This window comes from Pediculus humanus, genomic scaffold (genome assembly GCF_000006295.1).
Source record: "Pediculus humanus corporis 1103172108259 genomic scaffold, whole genome shotgun sequence".
Classification (NCBI taxonomy): Eukaryota; Metazoa; Arthropoda; class Insecta; order Psocodea; family Pediculidae; genus Pediculus; species Pediculus humanus.
The window spans coordinates 100,932-110,931 of NW_002987828.1; the positions used below are offsets into that span (position 1 = coordinate 100,932).

The window sequence follows — 10,000 nt, forward strand, 5'->3', positions numbered from 1 at the left end:
ATGTAAAAGAATTAATACCCGCACCGATAGTAAAAGATTATAAAATAATTTTTGATGAGAGTTCAACGGATTATAACAAAATAATAATGATATATTACAAAGGAAATCATTCAAAATGTTAAAAAAAACATTTAAATCGATAAAACAAATATTGTTAACACATAATGATTTTTGTGTTCACTACTACTGCTACTACTACTTCGACATGAAACGTTATCATCATCATTAAATAATTAATAATTATTAATCGATATAACTTACCGCTTTTAAATAAAATTAAACAATTCGAGAAGTGTAATTTTCCTTCAACGTTCAAAACGAATGGAAAACCGAACAAAAAAAAAACAAAACAAAAAACAACAAAAACAAAAATTTTGAAAACAGTCAAATAATTTTTTTAGGATTTATTCACGAGCACCGCCATGCTACCGCAAATAATAAAGAAACTATTTATCTAGTACCACGACAAATTTACAACGCGCTATGCAATCTACTTACCCGCATTCAATTGTTTTTATTTAAATTTTCCACACAGTAGCCAACCGCCATTAAAATAAATTTACAATTATTATTTAGAACAATAAAATTAAAATTTTTATTCGTTATAACAATTTTAACAATCAAATTTTAAGCTATAGATTCCAAAATAATTAATCCCCCCCCCCCTTAACATCTGAATTTTACATGTTTTATGATGTCGATTGTAATTTTATTGTAAAATTATGTAAAATAATAAATAATTATTTAATTTTTTGCCCATAAATTCTTTTTAAAATCATTTAAATTTACTAATATTCAACAGTGACAGTTTATTTTCAATTATTAAGCATTATTTATAAGAAATTAATGATGATGATAACTCTAACAAAGTTTAATAAATAAAATAATTTACTATTGCCATGTCAAATACAACTTCTTCTTTTAATTATGTAAAACATTCATTTTCTTAATATAAATTTACTCTTGTAAAGTTATTTTCAATCAATCAGTCAATCAATCAATCATAATTTTAAAAAAATTTTTTATCTCAATAAGTTAAGCTCAATAAGTTAAGTATGGCTATTAAAACCTATTATATAAAAAATTAAAGTATATATATGCGTACAAGTATATACATATATTTATATTATAAGTATACATTTGCATATAAAACTGCTAAAAACGGCTTCGTTTTATTTTTTTTTTTTGTGTGTGGCTTATGTTTTACTACGTCTACTATCCTATTTCTCAGTATGTGCGGCAGGTTTTTCAATCTCTGACTTTTCATCCTGAAATAAACCAAAAAATACAATGCAATAGAGAAAAATTTGAAATTTTTAAAACTTTTCTTGCAACAGAGAGAGAGAGAGAAGGGGGGAGAGGACAATTTAAATTTTAAGGATCCTATTTTGTTTGGCAGGTAATGTAAAAAAAAATTTCACAACGAGTACAAAATAAGTACCTCGTTATATATATACCCTCTAAAATTTTTAGGTTGTCACCACCACCGATCACCGACCATCACCACTACCACCACTACAGAACTACGTAATAAAAGTGCAAATTTTTTTGTTTTTTTTTGTTTTTGTTTATGTTTTTGTTTTGTTTTTGTCTTTGTTTTTCGTTTTTTTACGATTTATTAATTAATCACATTTCAAAACGCAAGGTTGAGGGTCCTTCGGGTTAGGGGCACATAAACAATCTCTGACTTTAGGTTCCTTAGGAGTTGTTTCTACATTTGAGCGTTTAGGTTTTTCTACTGGGTCTGTAATATAATATATAATAAATCAATTACCGTTTTATTATCGTTGGATTTTAATATTGACAATCCCATATCGTTTGTCAATTTATCGAGCCATCCTGGCATTTTTGGAGTTTCTGCAATCAAGAATCACAAAAAATGATCAACAACACGTCGACACAATGTCTTGAACGTTTAAATATTTACTTACCACCGTAGATGAAATGATAGGCGACGATAAAATATTTTCTCGTTTCCAAAACGACAGCTTCGAAATAATCGACTGCTTCATTCGGGTAACAAATGGCTGCCATGCCGACCATACCACACACGCTATACATGAACCTCCTGAACCTGCTTCTCCTCATTCCTAATACGTAACCCGTCAAACCTGCGAGTCCTATGGCACCTATTCTCTCTGGACCATTTTTTTCCTCTCGTAGATAATCTATTGCATCTGTGAATTAGTGATGCCCCCCCCCCCAAAAAAAAAAAAAAAAGAAAAAAAAAAACAAAAAAACAATGAATACAAACAAACACGAGTAGAAAAATAAAATAATAGTACTTAACACAAAACAATAATAATAATAATAATAAAAATAATAAAAGTAATTGTAATAAAAATATGCCAGATAACTTACCTTTGTAACATAATATAACTAAAACCTTATAATAATAATAATAATAATATTTACATATAAATATATACATATTAAGACTTTACTTATAACTACACTTAGGGTTAATGTCGACAAAAAAAATGTGAAAAAAATAATCCAAATCGAATGAAAAATAAATAAATAAATAAATAATATAAAAATATGGACATTAAAATTTGAGCCAGAAATATAATATATCCATTACGTCCAGTCTTATAATATTAAAGAAAAAATAAATAATATATATATATAGTGCTAATAAAAATATCTGTCATTTGTCTCAGCATTCGGATTTTTGACAATATGAGCAACACCCTTTTTGGGGGGGTCCTTCGCAAGGCGGAATTTTTTCCGTTTTTGTATGTTCGCATTTGGGTTGTGGGACGGGGCAATTTGGACGATGTTTTATTTGACAATGATGAATTTGCTGTTGGAATTGATTATCATCTTTTTTACTCCTTATTCCGCTGCTACACGGATTACCACAATGATCAATGCAAAAAGTATCAAATTTTTTCCCAGTCGACCAAGGCCTTGGAAATCCTTTAAAATCTGTTATGCATCTCGATTTTGTAGTCATGCTATTTTTACTTATTTGAGAATGTACATCATATTTATCCTCTAACGATTGTTCCAAATGATTTCTCGCATGTTTATTACCCGGGCCTGAATACATATGCCTTTGACCCTCATACAAATTTTTCAACTCTCTCTTCACACACATCGTGGTTTGCGAAAAAAACCTTTCCACGATTTTTTTTTTTTTTTTTTTAAATTATGTTATTATTTATTCTAATAAATACTTACAATCGGCTTTTGCAAATCCTTTCTGATAAACATCTATTATCTTATGCCTGTATCCTCTTAAATTGTCTTGCCAAACCCAGAGTTCTCTTCTGATATTACCTACTGCTTCCTCCATACTACTAGGAGGTGAGCTATTTGGTGTGTCTTCGCTGAAATCAAAAGTGTGCACATCACTTCTACATAATTCATACACATTTCTCGATTGCGAAAGTGTTAACTTAATTCATTAGTTTAGTCGAGAAGAGAAGTTAATGTTAATTATAGTTAAAACTTACCATTGAGCACATTTTGCATATAATGGAAGATCGCTAGGTTTTGTTCCTGGCTCACTTGGACAATCCTCCAAAGATTTACTTTTTTTTAAACTATCCGAGGTTGCAGTTACACCAGCAGCACTTGGTATTAATATATTTTTAAATATCTGCAATTAATCAAATGTGTCACATATAAAAAAGTAAATATTTTTTATTAAAAATATCGATAAAGAAAAGTATTTTAAAATTTCCAAAAAACTTTTTTTTAAATCGAAATAACAATTATTAATATTTAATAAAAAATACTAATAAACCGTTTTCCATATGCAATAAAATTAAAAAATATTGCATAAGCCATAATTATAATTATAAATAACTTTTATAAAATTATAAAATAACTTTTCTTTCGAAATTTAAAGTGAAAAAAAAAAAAAAAAAAAATTTAACTTACCTTTAATGAAGTCATTATTTAAATATACGTTATAGCAAAAAAAAATTAAATTAAACGAATGATTTTAAATTATATAACAAAGTTTTTGTTTTTTTTTTCTTTCCTTTTTTTTTAAACACGAATAATCATTAATTTTAATAATAAATAAATAAAAAAAAAAGAAATTATATATGTATTTATGAGTGCTTATTTTTTTTTATAAATTAATAAAAAATTATTTTTTATGAGAATGTAAAAATTTCTGATTTAGATTTATCGAAAGCCATTTTTAATGGAGATTTTGTCGTCTGCCGACGTGCGATTAGACTCATTCTTTTTTTTTTTTTTTTTTTTTTTTTTTTTTTTTAAATTCAAATTTTTCTTAACGAGAACGTTAAGATTTTTTATTATATTTTCCCTCCCCTCCCCACCCCCCCCCAATTAAGTGTTGTTAAACATTAAAAATGACTTACGAATAATATAAACTATTTATAATTATTTATATAAATTTAATTAAAGATTAATCAAACCGCAAAAAAAAATAATTTAACCGTTATTATCATTTATTAAATGGAGACTCTCTCTTTATTAATTAAATATTATAATAAATAAATTTTAAAATATTGTTTTTATGTCAAAACATGATTCGAATGATTAATATTAATAAAATTATTAAAAATTGTTAGAAACTGTGTTAAGAAGCAGACATTTATAAATGTCGAATTGTTAAATGTAATTATTTTCCTAACCATGTTAGGTTATAAAATGTAAAAAACTATTAATAAACTTTTGTAAGTTAATTTTATGTAACAAATACATTAATAATATAAATAATTAATTGAATTAAATTAAAAATTTAAATTCGATTCCTTTCCTCACGATAAATATGTCCAAAATAAATAAATAAATAAATCGTACGTATGAAAACACGAAAACCGTTACCGTTAAAATTTTTATATAAGGGAAAAAAATTCGTACGTAAACTTACGTGCTTAATAATAATAATAATAATAATAATAATAACTCACTCACGAATAACCGTTTTCATTTAAATAAAGTATAAGAATTTTGTTTTTTTACTTACAAATACGTCTGTATGACACATTTTTTACTTACGCACATCCAAAGTCTTCCAAACCAAAGAACAATGCCGGAATGATCTTCCTTATTACACGAAACAGGTTCGATACCAAATATTTCCGCGGGCGTTTGTTTACATACCGAACGCATTACAATTAAATTTATATATTTAAAAAAAAAAAAAAAAAAAAAGGGGGATGAGATTTTTATGTTTCGAAAATGTAATAAATTATTATTTTTTTTTTCAAATAAAATGTAAAACGAAATGTGTGAGTGAGATAAAAAAATAAATAAAGAGAGAGAGATAGACTATTGTCTATAGATATTAAAAAACACTTTTCCCGCGGACTTTATGTCCGTCATTGTAAGATAATCATCACTCCCGGACTAAATGAAAACATCTCTTGTTTTGAAAATGGTATCGTGACGTCACAACAAAGGAAACTTTTTTTTCACAAAAAAATTTTTTTTGTTACTCTATGGAATCCGCGCTCGCATCATCTCATAGATTTAAGCGAATGAGAAAAAACTTTTAACCTATTAAGGACAGTAAAATTATAAATAATAATAATAATAATAATAATAATAATACAAAAAAAAATTATATATTTATATTAATTAATTTATTATTATTATTATTATTATTTTAAATTTCGAAACGAAATAAAACATAATTAATTCGGTTGGGGGGTTAAATTTTTTAAAAACAAAACGGGGGGGGGAAATTATAATTAAATAAAACAATTACATTAAATTTAAAAAAAAAAAAACATATAAATAATAATAATAATAATCTTAGGTTTTTTTTTATATTTTAAATCACCCAAATCCAACCAACAAAAATCATCATCATCATCATTATCTTATCTTATATTAATATTGAAAATCCTTTAAGAGGAAATAAATTTTATATATATATATATATATATATTTGTCTGTATCTAATTAAATACAATGAGGAACCAAAATTATTATTATTATTATTATTATTAACAACACTTTACAACCGGAAACATAATAATCATAATAATAATAATAAACACAAAACTTTTCCAACTTATAATATTCATTGTCTAAGCACATATACACATATATATATATATTTATATTTATATTATTATAATATAATATATATATATATAAACAACACGAAGCTTTCTATAATTCTAACAATGCCTACATAAACATTTTTAATACATCCCCCTCCCTCCCCCACCAAAAATTAACCAATCAATTTTCACATTTTTTTTTTATATAATCCATTCAATTACTCTCAGTCATCAAAATAATAATAATAATTATAAATAATATTTATATAATATATATTGCTATATTTTATTTATATATATATATATTTCCCCTCCCCCCTCCTATTCTTCTTTATTATATAAATTCAAACGGTTGTGTACGTTTATTATTATTATTATTACTATTTCAAATTGACAAAATATTAATAGGAGAAAAAAAAAACAAAAAAAAAAAATTCATAAAATTCTTTTTTGTTTGATGCAAACTATTATTATTATCATTATTATTATTATGTATATATCATTGTTTAAAATTAAATTAATACTAAATATTTATATACATATTTTTTTCTGTCGTTTAAATAATATATAAAACAAAAAGGGGAAAAAAAATTATAATTATAATATACATTTAAAATTAAATTGTACAATAATAATAATAATAATAATAATAATAATTAAAAAAAAATATATGTGTATTTATGTATTTATTTATATATATATATATATATAGGATTTATGTAAATATATTAAAATCTGTTATACTACAATTTTTTTTATCAATAATAATAATAATAATAATAAAGGTACATTATATTATAACATAAAAAATTATTATTTACTATATTATCTCTCTCTCTCTCTCTTTCTCTTTCTTTCTTTCTCTATATAATATATAATATTTATTCTTTTCGTTTTTTTTTTGTCTTCTGCTATTTTATTATTATCTTTTATATATATATATATATTTGTCTTTATTTTTAAAAAAATAATAATAATAATAATTTTGAGATTTTATTCACGTTGTGTTGTCTATGTGTGTGTAACTTTTCGACAAACGATTCGAAACAAACGGAAACGTAACAACAAACAACGTAAATTAATAATAATGATAATAATAATAAATTTCGATGCAAAAAAATAAAATAAAACATTTATTATAGCGCATTCAATGTTTTCTGTTTAATAATAATAATAATAATAATATCGAAAGTCGTTTTTTATGTAAATTAACAATTTTAGGAAGAGAGAGAGAGAAAATAATATTGTCCATTTTTAATTTATCCAAACGTATTTCTCTCTCTCTCTCTCTCTTCCTATTTCTCTCTCTCTCGCTTCCTCTTTCTCTCTCTCTCTTCCTCTTTTTCTCTTTCTTTTTACAACAACTACTCTTCCCCCGTTTAAAATTGGTAACAATGAATATATATATAAAAAGTATTATTAATATTATTATTATTATTATTGATAATTACGCATTTGGGTGTAAAAATCATTTTTCTCATTCGGAATTCCCATTCCCTAAAAAAATTAAAATACAAACGAGAAACGATTTTAAACGGATTCCAATTTCATCCCCTCCCCTTCCGCCCTTCCTTCCTCCTTCCCTCTCACTCCTCCTCCTTCCTCCCTCTCGTCCTCGTCGAAACAAGTTCAGGATTCGTTAAAGTCCTGATTTACAAATCGGTATTTTTTTTAATTTCTCTATAAAGCTACCAAAAGGATGTATGTCATTTTCGTCGTCGTAATAATAATAATAATAATTAAATATAATATACGTTGTTTATATAAATAAATGATAATGATAATAATAATAAGTAACGGGGCTCACGTGACAGTACACAAAGTAATTCGTAGTTATTTAATTCTCGTGCGCGGTTCGGCGTCGGCCGTTACTTTGACCTAAACCCAACCTGACTCACACTGACGGATTACATTTTAACATTAAAACTATCATCATCATCATCATCATCATCATCATCATTATTATTATTATTATTATTATTAATTTTAAATCGTTCTATTTATGCCATTAAAACTCGTTTATTTATAAAATTGAAATTCACATCCGGGAAAAAAAAAAAAAAAATTTTTTTTTTCTTTTTTCTACTACGCGGCGTTGTCATCAAACGATTAATTATTACTATTATTATTATCATTATTATTATTACGTAATTATTTTAAGTAATTAATATAATAATAATAATTACTTATCAAAAAATATTTTGTAAAGGTAATATGTACTAGCCCCGTACGTTTATATTCATATTATTATTATTATTATTACTACGTCATTTATTATTATTATTGCTTGTCTTACGCAGTATTAATTAAAATTACCGTAATAAAAATCATCCAATTAATTATTCGATATTAAAAAAAAAAAAAAAAAAAAAAAAACCGCGCGGATGTAAATTATTATTATTATTATTATTATTTGAATTTCTTTTTTTTTTTTTTTTTTTTTTTTTAAATTTTCTAGAAAGATTTGTCATTTACGTTGACTCAGTCTCTCGTCGATTTGACTGATCCTGAAAAGAAAAAGAAAAAAATACCAAAGTGAAAATCATCATCATCATCATCATCATTATTATTATCTTTTACCATTTGATGGAAGCTCATACCTAAAAGTGTAAATTTATACGGCGAGGTCAAAGGAGTTACAACTCATCATCATCGGCGTATACATTTTTTAAAATTATAATATTATTATTATTATTATTATTATTATTATATTTAAACCGATTTTGGGAATCATCGATTTAGGTTAGCGATCCACGCGCCGAAGAGTAATTACCGAGAATGACTATTAAAATTACGGTATGCGAGTGTGTGTGCGTGCGCGTGCGTACGACACAGAGAGAGAGAGAAAGAGAGAGAGAGAGCGAGAGAGAGAAAGGTATAACTAATAATCTTAAATTTGAAAAACACCGGAAATAAAGAAGAAAAAAAAAAAAATTGATTGCACCAACCTTGATTTGTTTGTTTGTTTGTAGTTGTTGTGGTTGTTGTTGTTGTTGTTTTAGTCACCGAACCGACTGCATGCTTTTTTCCATTTACACTGCGTGCACCAAAGTTCTCTATGTTCCATTCCGTATACCTTCCTGCATTTTTTCGTTTCCCCTCTCGCTTTCCTCGTCGGAGATCCTGGAGTTTTGCTAACGTTAATTTTATTGGGTGCCGATGCCGAAAGAGAACTCGGTTGCCATGACATTTCGGACGAACCGAATGTGAAGGCTCTATTATTATTATTACTATTATTATTATTATTATTATTATTGGATCGATTTGATGATATATCCGGTTGAATGCCTGTGTAACTATTGCCCAGTTTCATTTGTTTCTATTCGATCGGGGAAAAAAAAAAAAAAAAATTAAATCGTTGCGTGTAATGGAAATGATTTCCAGAATTTAAAAAATTTCCAGAAAATTTAAAAAAAAAAAAAAAAAAAAATTTTTACAGTGAATGAACTCCATGGCGTATTGGCAGTTGGAGTGTTATTGGATGAACGTACTATTGGATAACCTTTTGTTTTTTGGTAATCAGGATCCTCGTGAGACGGCCTGCACATATCCTTATGAGGATGAACGGGAAGAGTAACAACCGTGTTTGTCATGACGTCTGCTCTCGATACTTCAACTTCCGTGTAATAAAATTCTTCTTCGTGATCGCTGAGATCTCCTTCCAAATCCGTTTCGTTCTTTGGACTGCTCGAAAACAAAAAAATTCGCTTACAAAAAAAAAAAAGTCAAAACAAACAAACAAACAAACAAAAGGTACAAACTTACCCCAAATGAGTTTGTCGAACGTGATATTCTATCGATGATAAATCGCATATTGAATAAGTGCAACCCGGCCAAGTACATCGAAATTCAATCACCTGAGGATACTGCAACAACAAAAAAAAAAAACAATTTTTAATCATTATTATTATTATTATTATTAATAAATTAATGGCGGAAAACAAATAAGAATATAATAATAATAATAACAAAGTTAAGAGAAAAAAAAACGAGGGCAAAAA

The 10,000-nt window shown here is 26.0% G+C and overlaps 3 protein-coding genes across 3 annotated transcripts in view; all 3 read right to left on the reverse strand.

Annotated features, from left to right (window-relative positions):
- Positions 1-1,622: 1,622 nt before the first annotated feature.
- On the reverse strand, positions 1,623-3,103 carry Phum_PHUM489580 (uncharacterized protein; the record flags this gene model as incomplete). Its single annotated transcript, XM_002430492.1, has 6 exons — positions 1,623-1,697; positions 1,775-1,857; positions 1,932-2,177; positions 2,362-2,386; positions 2,585-2,591; positions 2,694-3,103. The coding sequence occupies 6 exons, from the start codon at positions 3,101-3,103 to the stop codon at positions 1,623-1,625; spliced, it is 846 nt and encodes a 281-aa protein (XP_002430537.1).
- A 1,720-nt stretch (positions 3,104-4,823) lies between these two features.
- Phum_PHUM489590 (uncharacterized protein) lies at positions 4,824-5,100 on the reverse strand (the record flags this gene model as incomplete). Its single annotated transcript, XM_002430493.1, has 2 exons — positions 4,824-4,861; positions 4,983-5,100. 2 exons carry the CDS (start codon positions 5,098-5,100, stop codon positions 4,824-4,826), a joined length of 156 nt encoding a protein of 51 aa, XP_002430538.1.
- Positions 5,101-8,997: 3,897 nt separating this feature from the next.
- The window catches only part of Phum_PHUM489600 (zinc finger protein, putative), a gene marked incomplete at both ends in the record, with an annotated part of 1,730 nt that continues 727 nt past the window's right edge, over positions 8,998-10,000 (reverse strand). The window contains 3 exons of the mRNA XM_002430494.1: positions 8,998-9,318; positions 9,437-9,683; positions 9,765-9,865. Of these exons, the coding sequence (XP_002430539.1) occupies positions 8,998-9,318; positions 9,437-9,683; positions 9,765-9,865 (669 nt within the window). The remainder of the gene's footprint in view (positions 9,319-9,436; positions 9,684-9,764; positions 9,866-10,000) is intronic.